Below are 21,660 nucleotides of genomic sequence, written 5' to 3' on the forward strand. Positions count from 1 at the left end.
ACTTCTCTGTAGTATTTGCCTAATTTACCTTTTCTCCTTCCTGCAACTTTTTAAAATTTAACTGTCAAACATGTTATATTTAGACGGCTATTTAAAGCAAATGAAGCTCTGTGTGATATTGCTGAGAGTAACTGACAAGAGATTATCAGGCTCCAAATGGTGATTTCAAGTTGCACTGTAGAGCTGCTGATTTCAGAATCACTTGAGCCTTCCAAATAGCAACAAGTACATGTGCTTCTGTTGATACATTATAATTTCTGAATTTAATCCTAAAATAAGCACCACTACAATGTAACCGCCCATCCTGCATTTCCGCCCCCTTAGTTAGGATATTTCCATGAAAACAGAATCTTTGTTTCTTTTATTTGCATTAGAGTCTAGAGGCCCATTGACTAGACACGGTACAACACACTCTCAGAGTAGAATTAGCCTACTACTGCTGCCTATTCCCCCATCTTAAATCACTTTCACAACCCTAAATAATTATGTTGCAAGAATGTACAAATTAACATAGTGCAGCCATTGTCTATACCAGAACATGGAGGGAGCATGTGCTATAAAACACTGAGCTAATATCTAAATAAGGTACCAGTGTATGCTAGTCTATTAGACCTGACAATTTTTAATGGAGCTTCAACAGTCCCAGTAGACTTCAAGATTACATGCGGCTTGATTAGTGACAGAAAAGTTATATTCCCTAGCGCTGTGGAAATCTGTTCAAAGGTGTTGCAGGCTGACTTGTTTATCTCCCAGCACCTGTGGTTATGTCAGCACTACGAAATGTACTGCCCTTGTGATGTTTGAATGCAAACATGGAGAATTACTGGGTGCAAGTGCACAACAGTGAAGAGAATAATGAGGACCATCCCTTCCAGGTTGTTTAAATCAACTGCCTCAACCTTGGCTTTTGGCGCACATGTAAAACTGTTGGTATATACAGTCCATTAATAAACTTGGCAGTACAGCTCATACTGGACAGATGAGAAATTATAAGATTTTGTCATAAATTGCCAGTTTAATATCTGCAGCCATAACATGTCTCTGCTCCAAATCTGTCTTATCATTTGTGCTCAGAGTCATTTGAGATGAGGCAGAGCTAGAGAGGATCCTGGCTTCTTTATGGTGTCCATTAAAATCTCCTCTTGATACTGCCAGTGGATAGTTCCATTGTGAATGTTTCCAGCTCTGTAAAACAGGGTAGGACACTTTAAGCATGATACAATCAGTTTTTTTGTGCTGTTCCTTTTTCTATAAGCCATTTTCTATCCCTTTTTTAGAGAGCTGATTCTAAATCTGGATATTCTAAATAGAAGAGGGTGTGTGATGTATAAGGGATCTAATTTCAGAAACCTGGATATGCCTGGGCTTTAGGTATTGTCATGCAATGTCACAGCAAAAATGTTCTTCATTTGTTAATAGCCAACCAGGAATTTATTATCCCCAGTCAACTGAATCACGTGCTTCTAGAATTAAGGCAAGTATTGTCTTGATGACAGGGTCTGGCCTAGGAACAACTGTACAGCTAGGAGTCTAATTTCTGGTAGTCTGACTAGACCCTGACCCCAGAATCAGTTTTCAATCAGCTCAATGAATCACAGGGGGGTAGGGCAGCTGGGACCCAGACAGCCTGTTGCTAAATGGTGTTGTCATAGGGGAGAGCAACAAACACAATGGCAGGTGCCAAGGTGATCTGTAAGTGCTTTATATAAAAGAATCATAGGCCTGGGGAGCGGAATGTGTCATTCATAGTTACAGAGTTAAAGAGCAGGTGCATTAATGAAACTAAGTTAAACAGCTGCTGCTGCTGCAGGGTGGAGCCCTACAAGAAATGGCAACTCCACACAAGGAAAGAGAAGAAAAGTGAAGGCAGATTCATCACCCAGCATCTCTTCAAAAGACAAAGAAATCAGTTTTAAAATGCATTTTCTTGGTTAAAGGGCTCATTAAACTCATTAAATGCCTCCTGATTCTGAGTATATGGAAAATGTAAAACCCAAGAAGAAACAGCACTGTCAAGCTTGGGGGTGTATCTACGTGGGGTCACACGTGGTCAGTTCTGGGTCTGGTACTTTTCAATATTTTCCTTAATGACTTGGATAATGGAGTGAAGAGTATGCTTATAAAATTGGCAGATGACACCGAACTGAAAGTGGTTGCAAGCACTTTGGAGAACAGGATTAGAATTCAAAATGACCTTGACAAATTGGAGAACAGGTCTGAAATCAACAAGACAAAATTCAATAAAGTGTAAAGTACGATACTTAGAAGGAAAAATCAAATGCACAACTACAAAATAGGGAATAACTGCCTAGTAGTATTGGTGAAAAGGACCTGGGGGTTAGAGTGGATCATAAACTGAATGAGTCGAGTAGGTGACGCAGCTGCAAAAAAAGGGACTAATATCATTCTGGGGTGTATTAACTGGAATATCCTATGTAAGACAGAGGAGGTAATTGTCTCACTCCCCTTGGCACTGGGGAAGTCTCAGCTGGAGTACTGCATACAATTCTTGGCAAAAAGGTGGATAAATTGATACCGTCCAGAGGAGAGCAACAAAAATGATAAAAGGTTTAGAAAACCTGACTTCTGAAGAAAGGTTAAAAAGATTGGGCATGTTTAGCCTTGAGAACAGAAGGCTGAGGGGGGATCTGATAACAGTCTTCAAATATGTTAAGGGCTGTTATAAAAAGGATGGGGATCAACTGTTCTCCATGTCTACTGGAGGTAGGATATGAAGTAATGGGATTTAATCTGCGCAAGGAAGTTTTAAATTACAGATTAGGAAGAACTTTCTAACTATAAAAGGTATCAAGCTCTAGAATAGGTTCCAAGGGAGGCTGCAAAATCCTCATCACAGGAGGTTTTTAAGAACACATTAGACAAACATCAGTCAGCAATGGTCTAGGTTTACTTGGTCTTGCCCCATCACAGGGGGATGGACTCGATGATCTTCCAGCCCTACAGTTCCATGATTCTATGATCAGTGTATCTAAATGGCTTTTTGTTGTCTGAACTCTTATTTCATGGTTATCTGACCTCCCCATGCCAGCCCAGGAAGGGTCCTGGCTCTCAGGAGCTCTCGGCAGGTGATAAAAGCCAGTGCAAGGTGAGGAGCTTCTAACTGTTTCACTTTTTTAATAAGTTTTTCCTTTAGTGGCTTTCAATACAGTAGCTTTCATTTTCCACTCAGGGCCCTTTCTATACAAACCTTCCTCTGACTGCAGCATGAGGGAGTGCAGGAGAAGAGAGAGTCGAGTTTACCACCTGAATCTAAGGTGGAGGTTAAAAGTATCTGCAAGGTAAGGGTTGATGTGCAATGGCATGATTGCCAGCAGCAATTCCCCAGTCCCTGGGCAGAAGGTGTCAGGTCATTGTGCCTTTCTGTGCAGACGCTGCTTTTGCCTCCAGTTCTAATATTAAAGGCCTGCTGGAATTTCATGAGCTTGTGGATTCGGAAGAGGCTGAACAGAACTTTTTAAAGTGCTGACTCAGGATATGGTGCCTGACCCAAAACACACATCTAGGTGGCACTGAAAATGGTCTGAGCACAGGAGTAGACAGCTGCAGTTCATATGGTGTCATACTGCTGGGCTGCTCTTGTTTGCGTGGGCACCCACCACTATGGAGAAAAGCTGCTAATATCCTTCTGCTGCAGACATGACTTCATATCCTAAAGCATGCACTGTCTCGTTATAGCCACTCAAAGCTAGCAGGATCATTCAGCCTCCTCAGTGACCTGAAAGGAGAGCCCCAGCCTTCACTGTATTTCCAACCACAGCCACTCTAGCCCCCACAAATGATCAGATTATATAACTGGGGTGGAGAAAGTACAACGTAATAAAGTGGTGAAGAACTTGTAATGTGAAGGGAGTGCTGCGGTTCTGAGCCGAGTGTGCTGCAGGGAGCTATCATCCAGGCTGATTCATTCACACAGATTAGTTTTCCTAGTACATTTCAAGGCAACATGGACTGGCTACATTCAGTTTATATTTTACTGTAACTGACAATGCTGTGGTTTAATATTTTACTTGCTAGGAGATATACAGTGAGTGCCCTTCAGCCGAACACAGACCTTCCCCTTCTGCCCGGCGAACGCTGGAGGAAAGGGCTGGGCCTTGAACTGTTCCATAAACACCAACAGACTCATGTTCTAACAGACAAGCGGAGAAGTGACGTCCAGAGCCTAGGAGAAGGCTCTGTTCCCAGCCCCCACCTGGGAAAGTCTAGGAACCGCGAGGCTGAACACCCCAACTGCCCCAGGGAAGAGAGATTCCTCGGAGCGCCACACAGGGAATTCTAACTTGACTCTGCGGGCGGATGAGAAGGCTGGTCTGGGAGCCCTTGTGCTGGGGTGTCACATATTGTAGCTTTAACTTCCTGCTATAGAAGCTTCCCCATGTCAGTTCTCACGTCACAAACCTGACGTCCTGTTTGACAGGATCATATTGTCTTCATTTTGGGCTTTAACATTTTAAACTTAAAAGCAGCAGCCCCACAGGTAACATCCCTACCAGCATGAGAAGTTGATTCAGGAGTGGGAAATTACCAAACAGAGACACTGAAATGCACCCAACTAAAATCTTGGGTTCACCTAGGTGTCACTATCCCCTTCAGAGGGTGGCACATGAACCAGGCTCGCTTTCCTTCCCCCAAAAAGCAAGCCACTTAATTTCAGATTTCTTGGCATGATAGTCTCAGGAAAGAAACAATCAAAAGGAGTTCCCTCTTCCTGCAGATCTTTGTTCCCTCCGACCAGTGCAGACAACACAAACGAGATGTGTCTGCATAGTAGCAGCCCAGCACTGTAACCATATCCCAGAAAGAAGATAATTAAAGGAAAGAGACTTTGAAGATTCATCATGAAATCTAATGGAAAAAAGAATCACTGTCTGAGAGCATAGTCACAGCTGGAGCAAATGCTGCCATTATATCTCCCTGCTTACAGCAGAGACATAAAACCTGTGCTGTTAAATGGTGTAAAACAGAGGCACTGGCATGTCTGCTATCAGGTGCGAGAGCCTCAAGCAGTTTAGGCAGTGTGTGCAGTTCGCTAAGGCTTAGGATGGCTGCCTCCTCTTGCTCTGTGTATACATTTATAAACAGTTGGAACCTTAACCTCAATTTCAGCATGTATCATAGAATCATAGACTATCAGGGTTGGAAGGGACCTGAGAGAGACTGCAGGGGGGTCAAAGGATTTGATTACTATGGTGCTAACATATACCAATCCTGCTCTTGTGAACTGTAATGAGGAACCTGAACCACCAACAAAAAGCCAAACCAGAGAGGGCCCTGAGCCTCTGACACAGAAATCTGCCTATGTCAAAATTGCCAGTCCGTCTCCAACCAAGAGGAATATTTCAGTGACTGGAAAAGTTGGCTGGATTGCTTAGCAAGTGCAGCCAGAACTAAATCCAGGGGGAAAAGAAGATGCCCGATTGCTGGTGAGGGACAAGGCTATTGGGGAGGTTCATGCCAACCAAATGGAAAATACAGGGGTATAAATTATCAATCATGTTAAAGTAAAAAATATTTCAGATGCAGGAAAAACCCCCACCATAAGTAAGTGAGAGAGGGAAACCAGTTTAAACCAGGTACCATACGAACAGAATGTGTCTCCCTCGGGAGCCAGTCTGAATGGCCTTAGAACCCCCACAGGCACAGTCCATTCGGCCTGTTAACTACATTCCATCTGCCCGGTTTTAACCACGTCCTTCAATCCATGCTCCTCCAGAAGGAGATTACGGCCAGTGCCCTAAAACTAAGCGTAACACTCCCCCTGCATAACCCTTCTCTTCTGTGGCAGATATCTCCTCAGAGAACAAGCCTCACGCAGCCAAGTTTAGCATGAATCCCATGACCGAGTGCATGAGCTGGTCTACACCCCATTTTTGTACTTCTATAAACTGGTTTGGAAATGGTTGGAAGGAGGGTAGCTCCCTAGTGTGGATGCAGTTATACAAGTGTAAAGTCCTTATGTCAATATAGTTCATTTTGAAGCACCTTTATGTCAGAATGACTGTCCACACTAGCAAGTTGCACCGCTTTAGCCATCTCTCTTTCTAAACTGATATAGTTTGAGTGGTACAAAAAAAGGAGTGTAGAACAGTCCTATGCTGATCAGACTGGGGTCCCCAGGAGCCCTCCCAGGATGTCCCACAGCAGATGTTATACTCACTGCTCTAATGGTTTCCTCTTGGTCGTCTATCCTTTTCAGTAGGATAGATTGTTTTCTCTTCCTGGTTCTCTAGAGTCTCCCCTATGTCAAGTGTGCATAGTGCTAAGCCGTTCCTTGCTGCTCACCTTTCCCAGCCACGTGGAGCATGCCAAAAGGACAGAATGATGCTAAAGCTACCTCCAACATAGCTACAAAGCAGACTCTGAAAGCAGCTCTAATGCAGGCCCCAGCACTGCCTCTGAGCGGATATGATTACACGTGAGGATCTGGATCCTCAGGCTTGGAGAAAGTGGCTGCAGAGCTGCCATTATAAACAGGCTAGAGGAAAGATTTTTAATATAACCAAACATATTTATATCTCCCTGTCACATTGATGACAGCAGTGCCCTTGAGCGGCAGCCCCTTCCATAGGACAAACACACTCTGCACTAGGACTTGGTGCTGTAAAATCCTGGCTGTCAGCACGAAGGGGCCAGTTTGTCTGGAACAGAAGATACATACACAGCTCCTGTGCACTGCCTGGAAAAATGAGACTCCTGGAATCTCTCTGAAGAGGCCCCAGTGGACAAAAAGGGAGGGGTGACTCATACCTGACACTTATGAGAGTCAAGTGCTTGGGGCACCTCAGCAATGGGTGAGGTTCAAGCACCTGAACAGAACAACCTGCTGCACAGAGAAACACTAACTCTCTTCCTCTCTCTTCATGATGTAGAAGGTGCTAACATCTTTGCTAATAGCGCAGGCCTGCCAGATTGCCCAAAGGCCACAATACTATTCAGCTGGGATTTGACTGGACACTGTGTAGTCAACAGCGTAGGTTCAAAGGGTTTCCCAGTACATTTCTGTCCTGTTCCTCAGCTTCCCCTCTTAGCAGATAGGTTCTGCAGTGTAAGGGTTCTACAGATACCCAGACAAAGAATTCCTGATGTCTGATTTGTGTTCATGTATCCTTTTATGTAGAGACTGTCCGGTTTGGTCAATGTACATGGCAGAGGGGCATTACTGGCACATGATGGCATATATCACATTAGTAGATGTGCAGGTGAATGAGCCTCTCCTATCTTGCTCTACTTACCTACATGCCTCCAGCTTCCATCCAGGACATGATCCATTGTCTACAGCCAAGCCCTAAGATACAACCACATTTGCTCCAATCCCTCAGACAGAGACAAACACCTACAAGATCTCCATCAAGCGTTCTTAAAACTACAATACTCACCTGGTGAAGTGAGGAAACAGACTGACAGAGTGAGACAAGTATCCAGAAATCACCTACTACAGGACAAGCCCAACAAAGAAAATAACAGAACACCACTGGCCATCACGTACAACTCCCAGCTAAAACCTCTTCAGCGCATCATCAACAATCTACATCCCACCCTAGAAAATGATCCCTCACTCTCACAGACCTTGGGAGACAGGCCAGTCCTTGCTTACAGACAGCCCCCCAACCTGAAGCAAATACTCACCAGCAACTACACACCACACCACAGAAACACTAATCCAGGAACCAATCCCTGTAACAAACCCGTTGCTTTCTCTGTCCCCATATCTACTCTAGCGACACCATCAGAGGACCCAAGCACACCATCAGAGGCTCATTAACCTGCACATCTACTAATGTGATGCCTCTCTGCCATGTACATTGACCAAACCGGACAGTCTCTATGTAAAAGGATTCATGAACACAAATCAGACATCAGGAATGATAACATACAAAAGCCAATAGGAGAACACTTCAGTCTCCCTGGACACTCAGTAACAGATCTGAAAGTAGCCATACTTCAACAAAAAAACTTGAACACTATCAGTTTGGGCTTGAATAGGGACTGGGAGTGGCTGGCTCACTACAAAGGCAATTTTCCCTCTCTTGGTATTGACACTTCCTCATCAATTATTGGGAGTGGACCATATCCACCCAGACTAAATTGGCCTTCAACATTGGTTCTCCACTTGTAAGGTAACTCCCTTCTCTTCATGTGTCAATATATATTTATGCCTGCATCTGTAATTTTCACTCCATGCATCTGAAGAAGTGGGTTTTTAACCCAAGGAAGCTTATGTCCAAATAAATCTGTTAGTCTTTCAGGTGCCATCAGATTCCTCGTTGTTTTTGTGGATACAGACTAACATGGCTACCCCTCTGATATTAAGAGGTTGTGAACATCACTGCATCACTGAGTGACCAGGGATATATCACATGCTGTTTGTCAGGGTCTAGCCATCTATCCATTTCATACTGGCTATAAATGAACAAGCAGTAATTGATTGTGATGAACAGAATAACTTTGTGTCTACTCAGGTCTCTAAGGCCATTCGGAAACACATGGGGAGGGGAAGACCTCCAGGACATGGTGTGGGCAATTCACCAGGTATCATTTCACAACAGGCTCAGAATGATGTCCCAGCATGCTGCTAAGAGTATGCTCTGCTGGAGGTAACATCTTTTGTAGGAGAGATCAATTCATTAAAAATCCTGTGGGACATTTGGCAGTGAAGGGATGTTGACCTGGTGTCCTGGCCAAATTCCAATCTGAATAATTGCATTCTGCCTCCTTAAATGTCCACTTCAGTTTTACGGGACTAGTATTCCTCCCTTCCTGTTTCTAAACTATTGCATAGTGAGCTGTGAGCCTCTGGCTGCATTGTTTAAGACAGAATTGCTGTGGATCAGGACTGAGATGAATGGGGCCCAGGACTGGAGTAGCAAGAGTTCTACAGGCCAGGATGTATGTGCATTAGGAGAGTTGAGCAAGTGAAGTTTGCAAGATGCCAGGCTGTTGGCAAAACCTTGAGGCTCTCACTTGTAGGAGGCAGTATGGTCAAATAACTTCTAAATTACAGATACGGTGTCATTTGACCCACCAAGAGACTGGGGTTTGGGTCAATTCTTAACTGTACAATGGACATTTAACGGTAACTGGAGAAAGGGTTAAACTTGGACTAAGATTCCAGGATAGAAATAACTGGTGCTGTGCACTGCCTCTGGGTCAGCTTTCACTTCTGGCAGGCATTCAACTCTTCCAGTGATTCATATTTAATACTCTTACACTAGCAGCCAGGATTTTCTCTCTCGCTCTCTCTCTCTGGAGCTCCCCAGCTGCTGCTCTGCACTTGGCATTGGACAAGGATGAAATGACTGTGATAATCAGATTGCATTGAATGAACCCACTTAAAGCTTAAAATAGACTGAATCTGACTTCTCCTAATGTGACCAGAGAGGAGAGGGGAAACAAACCAAAGGCATGGGAGGCGTCTCACAATTGGCAATGGATGGATGAAGAAATGGGAAGTATGAAACCACAGGCAACCAATGCACAATAACCAATCAGGCACATAATATACATGTAACATCTGGACCCCCCAGAACACCCCAACAGCGCCTGAAAAGCACATCTGGAACTCTGGAAAAATTACATTTTTAAATTTACATAAGACCAAGTAAAGTGCCCTAGGGCTGAGGAGCTGGGCTAGTCACTGCTCAGGTTGGGGGAACAATTCTGGAGGTGACGACAGTGCAATTCTACTTTTCAATCAGGGCAGGATTTGTTCCAATTCCACTGAGACAACATTGGGGGCCTGTGTGTGCAGGGGCAAGAAGAAGCGATGAGCAGTAAGACCTCCCATTGTGTTTGGAGCTGTACCAGAAATAGGCAGAAATGATCCTGTTGCAACCTTATGGAAACATGTTCTTGCCACTGCTTCTCATGTGGCAGGATATGGATCACTCCAATTTCACCAAGCTGCTGGCTAGCACCGGAAAGGAAAGGCCTCAAAGGGTGCTGTGGTGGGCAGACCTGAATGAGTGCGCAATCCTTCCCAGTTTCTGTTTCATAAGCACCAGCATTACAGAAAAATTCAACCATGAAATCATATTTAGGAATTAATTTAGGTCTGCAAAAGTTGTTGCCAAGGAGAAAACTGAGAGAGGCTGTCACTTAATGTGGCATGGAAGGACAGGACACAAGATTCGTGCCATTCACGTGTCAGACCTTTTAAGCACCATTTTTGTACGTGTTGTGTAGAGTAGTGTTTGGGATCGTACTTGCTGGTGAAACTGCAGTTGGAGATACAGCCAAAGTCTAAGCCCCTTAACTTACCCATGTAGAAGTACTCTGGGGATTTCTCCTCCGAAGTTAAGTCTCCCAGGACCCCACCAAATCGCAGCCATAGTCCAAAGGCAATGACAGCCAACCCTGCCAGCTGGAAAGCAAACAGACCAGTTAATAACTGAACTGCAAAGGGCTGGAAAGAGCTGGAGCATGCCAAAGAGTTGCAACGGGTGACTCCTTGTGCTTCCTGGAAACTCCAAAACTGCAGGATTATAAAGTCGCAGAACTCAGCAGGCCCCTCCCAATATTGGATACCAATGAATTTCTGTTACAGAACAACTGGCCTTATCCTCTCCTCTGGCTCTTTAACACCACAGTGCTTTTCAACCCGTTAATGACTTTCAAACGTTATAAAGAACCAACCTCACCCATTCATCAAAATGGCCCCAAACAGCCTTGTAGGTTCCGAGTGCCACACAAAATGATAAGGCCCAAACAGAGGCATAGGGGAAGGGTGCCAGTGCTCAGGCTGCCACAAGTAGTTCCCGCAAGTCCAAACAGGCAGAATTTTGGAGAATTCGCCCAATGTGCTGTTATTTGGGTGTATCCTGGTGGTGTACAAACACCGATTGGAAAGTTCCCTAATGGGAAAATCTCATTGTCCTCTCTTCTGTCTTCATTCTCTCCTAGCCCCACAGCCACTCCCCATTCCGCTCCTGGCCACCACAGTTACCCAACTAGGGTAATTTGAAGGCAGGCCAACCCAGCTTACTCTAAGCCCAGAACATAAGTCTGAGGTCTATGGAATTGGTGCATGCCCAAGGGCTGAGATGGTGGTGCCAGCCCACGCTGGCTTCGTACAGAGCTAGTGGGAGAGGCATAACTTCACTGACTGTTTTTCAACCAAAACCTTGTGGCCGTTGTGAAGCTGAATAAACAGACATTAGAGCCGGGCGAGTCCCCTGCCAGTGCATCACTGGCCCTGCTGTATGGTCAGGAAGAACATGGATGCAATGGGCCCAGCCTGTGGCTGCTCTGAATCTCTGAGGAAGATGAGGCCAGGGCACACACTCCTCCCCGACCTCGGTTATCAACGACAGTCTCTCTGTTTCAGAAGGTCCAGCTGACAAACAGCATTGTCCACATGAGACACTCTAGACTCTGATTAGGGGCATGTTCAAACCAGGAAAAAAAGATTCAGAAAAAGGATCCTACTTCACTGGGGGGAATGTGCTGAAGCTAAGCATGGCTAGGCCTGATCAGCCCTTGGAGGGGAGGCCACCAAGGACAACCCTAGTGCTGCAGGGAGTAATAGTGGCCTTTTAGTACAGGACAGTCTTCACTACTGAACCGAGAGCCCCAGCAGGGAGTTCGGGGCACTGTCCCAATGAGGGACACTCTGCGTGTCTAGCAAAGAAGGTATCAGTTTTTTCAAACATCAAGAAGAATCCCATTTGATACAAATACGAACCCAGTGCAATGGGATGTCAGCTCAGGAGAAATGTTTAGATAACGGGCCCAGTTCTGCGAAGTGCTAAGCCTCTTCTGGGAGCTGAGGAGTCCCCCAGCTCCCACTAATGTTATTGGGGCAGAGGTGTTCAGCACTTTGCAGGATCAGACCCAATCCTCCCCTAGAGGAATTGAGTGCAGAGCATTTAAGTGCACTGTCAATGCAGAAATGGCCGATTTCCTGGTGCTCCGCGAAGGACACTCCTATGGCAAAAATACCTTCCAGGTTATCCGTCTGAAACTGTCACATCAGCATGGATCAAATCCAGACACTTCAAAGAGGACCATGAAAACCATAGACATCAGCCTGGCTGTTAAGGGAAATTCTGCCAGGGCTCCACCAATGTGGGGACAGGAGGCTGCTTCAGAATGACCCTGCAAACCAGAGCTCAGGGCCAATACCAACAGACTTCATCCCACAAAGCTAATTTAAGTAAAGATGAAGCCAACACAGAACAGAACAAACGCTGTTGACAGAGTCCAGAGCCAAAATCTGTAGCCGCTGCCCAACCTGGAGGAGGGTGAGGGAGCCCACTGCTTCATCACATCTTTGGCGTCTAACTGACAGTAGATGCCAAAGATGGGTCTGTGTGGGTCTCTCTCACCCTACTGGGCACCTGTTCAGCACTGGTGCTAGTGAATTCAGCACAGACTGGAAGCAGCACTTGAGGGGATGGGCTGAAAGTGAGCAACAGGGCAAGAAAGTGAACTGTTGGACTGGCTCTGGGGCCTGGCTTAACTCTACCCACACAGTGACATAGCCTTCCCTAGGCAAATGGACTGGAGTGAACTTCCTCATTGTACACAAGCCAAGCGTCCCCCAGTGCCCCGATCATACTGCTAGAGACTGCTGAGCCAGACTCATGGGCTAGCCTTAGGATTATTAGGGTCACCAGTAGGAGTTATTGGGAAATTCAGGTTTACTTGGGCTACATGTGCCCTTCTAGGTTCAGACAAGTTTTCTGAGCTGTGTGCACGTAAAGCAACTTCCCAGCCAATCAGAAACAGAGAGACTGAAACCTGTCTTCTTTCTCAATACATTAAACAAGACACGATAGCCATTATTTTCATGAAATCACATAACACAAAGCTTTGTACTGGTCCTGTTGGATTCACAGCTGCGGCTGAGTAACAGCACTCCCAGTGCACTGTGCACATTGGCACTGTATGCATTGGAACTGTGGCACTTAAACAAAAAAGGAGCTGAGTTCAGATTAACCTTATTCAAAACCTGCAAGGTAAAGGGGAAAATACCCCACCTACATTTGCCTAAAAGAAAAGGCTGAAACTGTAAGGTAGAAGGTCTATTTTGCAGCTTCTGACAGAGTATGCAAAAGAAGGGGGAAAGAGTGAAAAGCTATTTAAAAAGTATTTATGTCCTTTAAAATAATTCTATTAAGATGTTAATGTATTGCCCTGGAGATGTGTGTTTTTGGTGTTATTTATGCCATGAATTAGGCCTGCTAGACTTTCAGTAGTTAACCATACTTCAGAAAAACTGCAGAGTATGAAACTGCAAATGACATACATGGTAGAAATGTCTCTATGGAATCAACTTTTCCTAAATGACCCATAGCTGGCTGAAGGAACCCCAGACTTGCCTAGGAAACATTCATCCAGTCAGGCTGGGTTGCACGTCTTTCATTGAGTGCGACTATAAAGGCTCTTAACTGAGAAGCAATTTCAACAGGACAGCTACTATAGGCAAACACAGATATTCCCTTTAAGCGTGCCTGCCAGCCAAAGCTCTACCATTTAGTTGCCAGTGTGGCTCCATCAGTCACAACAGATTTCTTCTTTCCTTCCTTTATGGGAAACCTCACCGAAGGGGAACTGAGACGTAAATACAGTGATGGCAAGACTGCTCCCCAAAAGTAATACTATGAAAGAAAATGCCTATATTATCCTTTAGTTGTTTAACAAGCTTGGGTTCTATAGTCTGCACCCTTCTGACCATATTTAGTCTGAATCGCCCTGCTCAGGATACAAAGCAGCGATCAGAGCAAGTCTGTGTTTCCAGAAGGCTTTTAAGCAGCATCAGAAGAGAAGGTACAATGATACATACCAATGGGTTGGTTTATTTACAACATAAGTTCATGGGGAAAATTACAAGTATTCTGAATCCAAAGTATTGTATATACATTTTCTACTAGGTACTGATGGAAGTAGCACTGGGCAAGCCTCTCTGAACTGCTAAAGAGGCAGAAGGCTGTTTGAATGAGATCAAATATTTTCTGTACTGACAATGGCATGTTTCATATTGGATAGAACTTCAGTCACAAGAAAGCTCTGCAGACTTGGAGCGTTAGCAGTAGGAGAGAAGATAGAGAATTGTGTCTATTTAGCATTCTCTCCCCCAGCGTACAGAGGCAGGGAGCTATGAATGGGTTTTATATAGGGTCAGTGTTACAATATCACATACTTTCTGCTGAGAATGTAACATTGGTTTAATTATTCAAAGTGCAATTGAAGTGTCCTGTGTCCGAGGTTCCCAAACTTGGGTCCACAGAGAGCTGCCTGGTGACCAGGTGGTGGTTCTCCTTCTTGTTTCCAGCTGAGAAACATAGTGGATGTGAGGAGAGATGAAATGCGGAGCTGGAGCAGCCTCTGTGACTAACTCTTTTTTTTTCTTTTTTTTTTTTTTAAGTGGACAAACACTTCTCACATTAAAGGCTACAAATATACAACAGCTTCCTAAAATCACTTCTCTAGGTACCCAATGGCCCTGCCCAGTTGTACTGAACACTTTTACAACATGCAGGTCATGCTAATGGTATAATTCTAGGAAATCATCTGCCTACAAGAGACAGAAATTGCTGATGGCAAAGAAATCCTTTTATATTATCACTAATCAAACTGGAAAATAAATATTACCTCCGGCAATTTTATCCAGAGCAGCTCTCCCTGAGAGCTTGGATATCTGGCAAAGAGCTGTAACTACACTGTTGATAACAACTAGGGATGTAAAATGTTAACATTAGTCTTACCGGTTAACGAACCTTAACCGTTAACCCCCAGCCCGGCTGGTTGGCCCAGCAACCCTGCACCAGATGGAGCGGTCCCAACACCAGCAACCGGACCAGCCCCAGCAACCGGCACTTTGATTGGTTAACCATTTAAACAAAATATTTTTAATTGTTTAAACGATTAACTTTTTAAACGGTATTTACATCCCTATTACATCCCTAATAACACCACCATTAAACCCTGCTGTATTGTTTTGCAATTATGGGAGCTGAGGTCCTGTGTGTATAGCCAACATCTCCAGAGGCTGTCAGAAGTTGTTAAGCCATGGTGTTGGTTAGCAGACTTTGATTCCTCTCCCTGCTTTCCAGCAGTGGAAAATCTAAGCCATCTTGTGTTTGTAGATATCAAAGCAATCCTAGCGCTAACCAACATTATAACTTCCTTCTGCTCAAGTGGCAGCTCCAAGGAGGATTAGCACAGAGAAAGGAAATGGGCTACTGGCTCCCTGCACAGCCAACACGCGAGGATGTGCCTAGGATAAGTGACAGGTGCAGCCCCCAAGCTGGGCAGCACCTGGGCACTGGGGGAGTGAGTGAGAGGTGTGGCCCCGGGGCTGTTGGACACTGGGGCAATGAGCAACAGGTTTGATTCCGGCTGAGAGGTCAAAGAGAATAAAAATGGGAAGGGGTGCCCAGGGAAAGGGCCTTTCAGCCTAATAATATCACTAATGGCTGTATTATTACAGAGTGTCCTTTAGCTCGTATTCAACTAGACATCATCAGAACTGGCCCTGTTGTTAAAACTATGATAGATACTTCACTGTGCGTCTTAAATTGTGCACTGGCACCCTGCACAAACCCCCGCTAAGAAAATTACATTATAGGCAAAAACTAGGCTGATGCAATAAGGATAAGATATTAAACACACTAAAGGCAGGGATTCAAAGTAACGGCTCCCTCAGCAGCAATAATTAAGCCCCCTTGCAGCTAAAGTACATTTGTGGGAACCAGCTCCTTGTATTTCCTGACTTCTGTGCAAATAAAACCTCAGCCTTGGAAGCTGCACTAACAGCAAGCCCTAACATGCATTGTCACGTTGCACGTTTGCTTCGGAGTCCCACTCCATGACCTCTAGAGGACTGACATCCAGAAAGACTCCAAACACAACTGTGCTCCTTACACTGCCATCTCAAAGACAGGGGAACTCTTGCCATGTCTGGTGTATGCAAAGACTCTGGAGGACCCTGTACATACCTCGTCTGAAAAGACCACTCCAGTGACTGACAACAATTAATACATAAGGAGCAGAATTTTATTAGTATGTTTGGCAGTACCTTGGGGTACTTTAAGTCTCTTGCAATGTTTGACTGTATGTGGAAAATTGCCCTGCCTTTTCTGGTAGGCAAATGACATACCACCCACTGGTACATGAGGGATGCTGTTTTCACGTGTTTGTAACTTCTTTATCTTTGAAACTGTTTTTTTTTTGCAGACTTAGCAAACCCACACCCCTCTCTATCTAATCTAGGTATCTATTGCATCTCTAGAACATCTGCACTTGTGCCATGTGAGGGCACAGGATGACATAGATGGCAACTTTTATCCAAACCGGCTTTGAGTTATCCAGGCAGAGAAAGGCATGAATAGGATTTTATTTTTAAAAGAGCAGAAATCCCCCTCACTCCATTCCAAAATACTTGCATAATAATTTTAAAAGAACCACTGAAAAGAAAAATGAGAAAATTCAGCCCAAAAGATAATTTTGCTAGAAAATTACAAGCCACTGAATAAAGCACTTAAAAAGCCAGTGACGTTTAAAGTACACACAAGTGCTAAGGAAACATATTTATCTTCTATAACTTTAGATGAACCATCTGATGTTTTGATTACTACAGGAAATGACCAAAACTCAACTGGAAGCATATGGTGTGAACTGAGTGTGCATCTGAAGAGCATCAGGTCGCTCTCATGCAGATGTGCTGAGACCACTGCCTGTCATACTGACCAATACTGTCTCACTGTTTCCTTTTATTCACATCTATCTGTATCCACCTGTTGTCTCCTGTCTTTTACTTAGGGTGTAAGTTTCTTGGGGCAGGGACCTTTTTCTGTTCTGTGTTTGTAAGCACCTAGCTCGATGGGGTCCTGGTCCATGCCAGGGGCTCCTGGGCACTGCCCTGACAAACATTATTATTATTTATTCTTTGTGCTGCGTGATGGGGAGATGGAATGAAGCATAGATACTAGTCTCACCATCTAATGCATTACTGGAAGGCACTCACATACTATGGTGATGAGGGCACTAAAAAGAACCTATATGAAACGGAATGTATGTGTGGGAAGCCCACTTACTTTCATTGATAATACACGGAACGTGTTTGTGTGTGCATGTAGATAGGTCCCTGAATGCCTAGTCACCCCCTAGTGAGCACACATGTAGGTATGTACACATATCTGTACACTGAAGGAGCCTGCTCATAGCTGGGCCTCCTAATTTTGAGCAGGCCCTGAGAATACAGACTGTGCTATGCTTTCCTTCCAGTGGCCATTAGAGGGTCTCAAGTTTTGAGGGCTGGCGCAACATCATCCCATATCAGTATGGTGCTGCAATGGCTGATGTTTCATCACCATATCAGGGTGTTGTTCAGTGAACTGACCACACTGCGATGGAAAGCATTTGTCTCATAAGGTGAACTTGTAAAAGCAGCAGATGACAGGTTCATAGGCTCAGGTCATGAGAGCTTGGCGCTGGAATGCGTGTGATGTCTTGGCTTGTGGATTTACTGTTTGACTGCGAGGAACTGGGCACCTCTGAAAGTTAACTATGTCCATTTTATATTTTTAAAGAAAGATGCTGTCTCAGCTGAGTTCTGCCTCTCTTTGTGTCAAGAATTTTTTGTTCCGTGATGAGGCGTTTTCTAACGTTTATAAAAAACAAAACAACAACAACAAAAAAGAAGAAGCCCAGAGCACTGGATAGGCAAACTGTATTTTAAAAGTTAAATTTGAAATAATACATAAACTATATAACTTTCTTTTGATGTATATGTGCGCTGCCCAGAAGTTTGCTTCCCACAATGTTAGAGCAAAGTCACTGCGCTGAAACAAACATATCCTGTGACTGTTGCAACTGGGTGAGATACTTATCCTTCTTTCCTGTCTTGGTTATGTGTAAAACAAGAATATCTCCTATTACCACATCACCAAGACAAGGTGTATCAGCTGGAAGGCCACAGGTCCACGCTCTCACAGTCTAACATGGAGGCTTAATAAAGCTCCACATGAGAACTACACTGGACAAAACATCCAAATAAGCAATTTTACATGATTGTGGAAATATTTCCATATTTAGAGCCATGGTTTCCAACAATGGATGGTTTTGTTTCCCTTTCGATTCATGATTATCAGCACTGCCCAAGCCCAGATACCAGCACAGTACTGGGAAAATACCAATTTCCAGAACAATGCCAAGGAATAAACAGCTCCTATGATTTTTGTTAAACCAATATGTACATTAACTCCTCACTTAAAGTCGTCCCGGTTAATGTTGTTTCATTGTTAAGGGGCTGATCAATTAGGGAACGTGCTTGTTTAAGGTTGTGCAATGCTCCCTTATAATGTCTCAGCCACCTGCTTTGTCCACTGCTTGCAGGAAGAGCAGCCCTTTGCATCTAGCTGGTGGGGACTTGGAACCCAGGGCCACCCGGGGGGGGGGCGGGCAAGTGGGGCAATTTGCCCCAGGCCCCGCAGGGGCCCCCACGAGTTTTTCGGGGCCCCTGGAGCAGGGTCCCTCACTCGCTCCAGGGCCCCCGGAAAACACTCGCGGGGCCCAGGCCTCTGGAGCTTCGTCCGCTCCGGGTCATCGGCGGAGGTGGGTCCTTCCGCCCCGGGGCGGAAGAACCCCCCGCTGTCAAATTACCGCCGAAGCGGGACCCACCGCCGAAGTGCTGGGTCTTCTGCGGTAATTCGACAGCGGGGGGCCACCGCCGCGGGTCTTCAGGGCACTTCGGTGGTGGGTCTTCAGGGCACTTCAGCGGCGGGTCCCGGAGCGGAAGGACCCCCCGCCGCCAAATTACCGCCGAAGCGGGGCTCCCCCGCCGCCTAAGACCCCAGGACCCCGGAATCCTCTGGGCGGCCCTGTTGGAACCAGGGTGGACTGGTAGCCCCCCTATCAGCTCCCTGCTCCCCTAAGTTCACTGTGCAGCAGCCACCCAGCAGGCTACCAGTTGTCTGGCAGTTCAGCTGTCCCTCCCCTCACTGCTCTGTGCTGCTCCTGCCCTCTGCCTTGGAGCTGCTCCTGGGAGCCTCCTGCTTGCTGTGCGGGAGGTGGGGGGTGGGAGAGGAGGGGCTAATGTCAGGGTGTCCCCCCTCCCCACTGCTCCTGCACCCCACTTACCCCCACATCTCCATGGGGAGTAGGGAGGGAGAAACAGGACAGGGCTCAGGACGGAGGGAGCTTCCTGGGAGCAGCTGCTTTCTCAACTTGCTGATCTACCTAACAAGGCAATGTACTTAGAGTGGGTCCAGCGTCCTTAAAGGGGCAATGCTCATCTCTCTCTCACACACAGGATGTGTGTCTCTGTCTGCCATGCTGTCTCCCCTCCCTCCATTCCTGCTGCCGTGTAGAGTGTGAGGCTACATTAACAACAATGGGTTAACCCTTGCGGGCTCAGCCAAAAGCTAGTTCATCACTTAGCAGTAAGGCATTGCCTGGGAAATATCCCACCCTCTTCCACCCTCTGACTTTACCACCTCAACCAAGCTTCACAATCATCATCGCTGTGTGCAGTATTAAATTGTTTAAATCTTATACTGTGTGTGCAATTATATATATAAATATGTATATATATAAATAAATAAATATAATGTCTTTTTTCTGGTGAAAAATATTTCCCTGGAACCTAACCCCCCCTATTTACATGAATTCTTATGGGGAAATTGGATTCGCTTAACATTGTTTCGCTTAAAGTCACATTTTTCAGGAACATAACTACAACATTAAGAAAGGAGTTAATGTATAGATGAAGTTATTTATTTCTATGGCTGTATGGTTGGGCAAAACCCCACATTTACTCTTTCACTACAGATCACTAGCTATTTTGTTCTAGCTGCTGGTAACACTGGTAGGTATTTAGAACTGGGGGAGAAGAGTGTGTGTTTTATGTCAAAAGCTAAGAGTATCAGATATTAATTTGGCATTTTTTTGGAGTTCAGTGATTAACATCACTCCCGAAGTAAATATTCTTGTGAATGAGCCTCACAGAACAGAATGTTTACAAGATCAAGAGCAGAGAAGCTTAAGCCAAACTGCCAAAGACACTATGCAAGCCTATTATTCAACTTGTGCACCCAAAACTGCACCTAGGGCTTGGTGACTACTCCCTCAGCAAGTGGGGATGCTGAAATTAAGGGTTGTTTCTATGAAGGAAGACTGCATTCTAAAAGACAATATTTTAGCACCCGCAATGAACATACCTACCAATATTGTTACTGTGCAGGTGCATGCTTTAAACAGAATGGACAAGATTTCCTCCTGATCTGTAGATGCCTAAATACCCGTAAACAGCATCCATAAGTAATGTAAACAGCATCCATAATTATTTGTGCCTGCAAAACTGCGAGCACCAAACCAAAATCCAGGGTAAGGCCAGGCTAAAATGTGTCCCAATGGGTGCACAGCTGTGGCATCTGCTCCTGGGGACTAGGGCGGTGTGCACACTTACTTATTATTTGCATAGCACTGACATGCAGCAAAGACAGAAACAGCTGTTGCCCTGAAGACCTCATAAGCCCCAAAGAGAAAACCATGTGAAGGGTGCAGGAAAGGGATCCCCCAAACCAAGCAGAAAATATAACAGTCAAATGTACATTCCCTTTTCATTCCGATTAACTACCTGGAGGTCAGCGACCCAGCCGGCTCCAGAGGGCGCCCCCCAGCGCTCCCCTCCCCGCCTGCCTGATGGCTTGTAGGTGGGTGTTGGAGGGGGGGAGCAGCTCGGGAAGGGGCTCCCCGGGTCAGGGGGAGTCCTGCCCGCAGGGTGAGCCGCACGACAAGCGAGCCCCGCAGGAGCCTCCCGGCTCCCGCCCCACTGAGACCCCGGCCCCTCCCGGCGCCGCAGGCCCCCCCGCCCCAACCTGCTGTGGCCGTCAGGGGAGCCCGGCCCCGGCCCCACTGACCCAGAAGACGAAGTTGAAGGCGAAGAGCAGGAACTTGATGCAGCGCATCCCGCTCCGCTGGTGGCCCATGGCGGGCTCGGGCTCCGGCTCCGGCTCCGCGCCCCGGGAGCTGCCGGCGAGTCGGGGCGCGGCGGGAGGCAGGTGCAGGGCGAGGAGGGGGCCTGGCCCGGCGGGGGCGGGCAGGAGCAGACCCCGCCCCTGGTGCCGTGCAGCCGGCGGCGGCGGCGGCGGCGCTGGGGCTGGTTAGGGCTTGGCCGCGGCTCCCCCCTGCCGGTGCGCGGCTGCAGCTCCTCGGCGGCCGTTTGGGGAGGATTGCAAAGAAAAGGCTCCAGCTTCCCATCTGCATCCTCTCAGCCACTGGCCTGTCCGGCCGGCAGCTGGGGGACGCTCCCAGGGACTCCCTGAGCAGCCCCCCTGCTTCTCCCCGGCTCTCTCCAGGCTGCCGCCGCTCCCCCCTTCTCGGCAGGATCCCAGCACCTCCCTGGCACAGCCTGGAGGTGGCCGGAGTTTGTGCATGTCCTTAAAGCCGCCTGACCTCCGGGGGAGCAGCGTGCGCGCCCCAGACTGTGGTTAGGCAGGGAGGGTGTTTTGTTTGTAATGCATACGCTGCTCTGTGTTCCTAGCAGAGAGGGCCCACAGAGAAGTGTGCCCCGCACTTGGAGCAGAACATAAGAACGGCCGTACCGGGTCAGACCAAAGGTCCATCTAGGCTAGTATCTGTCTACTGACAGTGGCCAATGCCAGGTGCCCCAAAGGGAGTGAACCTAACAGGCAATGA

General features: G+C 46.4%; 1 protein-coding gene across 1 annotated transcript in view; it reads right to left on the reverse strand.

Annotated features, from left to right (window-relative positions):
• Positions 1-21,068, reverse strand: part of TSPAN2 (tetraspanin 2) — a 48,531-nt gene extending 27,463 nt beyond the window's left edge. The window contains exons 1-2 of the mRNA XM_039537590.1: positions 20,883-21,068; positions 10,279-10,381 (exon numbers count right to left, since the gene is read on the reverse strand). Coding sequence (XP_039393524.1) covers positions 10,279-10,381; positions 20,883-20,951 — 172 coding nt within the window. The 5' untranslated portion in view covers positions 20,952-21,068. The remainder of the gene's footprint in view (positions 1-10,278; positions 10,382-20,882) is intronic.
• Between the last annotated feature and the right edge of the window lie 592 nt (positions 21,069-21,660).

Source organism: Mauremys reevesii, linkage group 4, assembly GCF_016161935.1.
Source record: "Mauremys reevesii isolate NIE-2019 linkage group 4, ASM1616193v1, whole genome shotgun sequence".
In the NCBI taxonomy this organism is placed as follows: domain Eukaryota; kingdom Metazoa; phylum Chordata; order Testudines; family Geoemydidae; genus Mauremys; species Mauremys reevesii.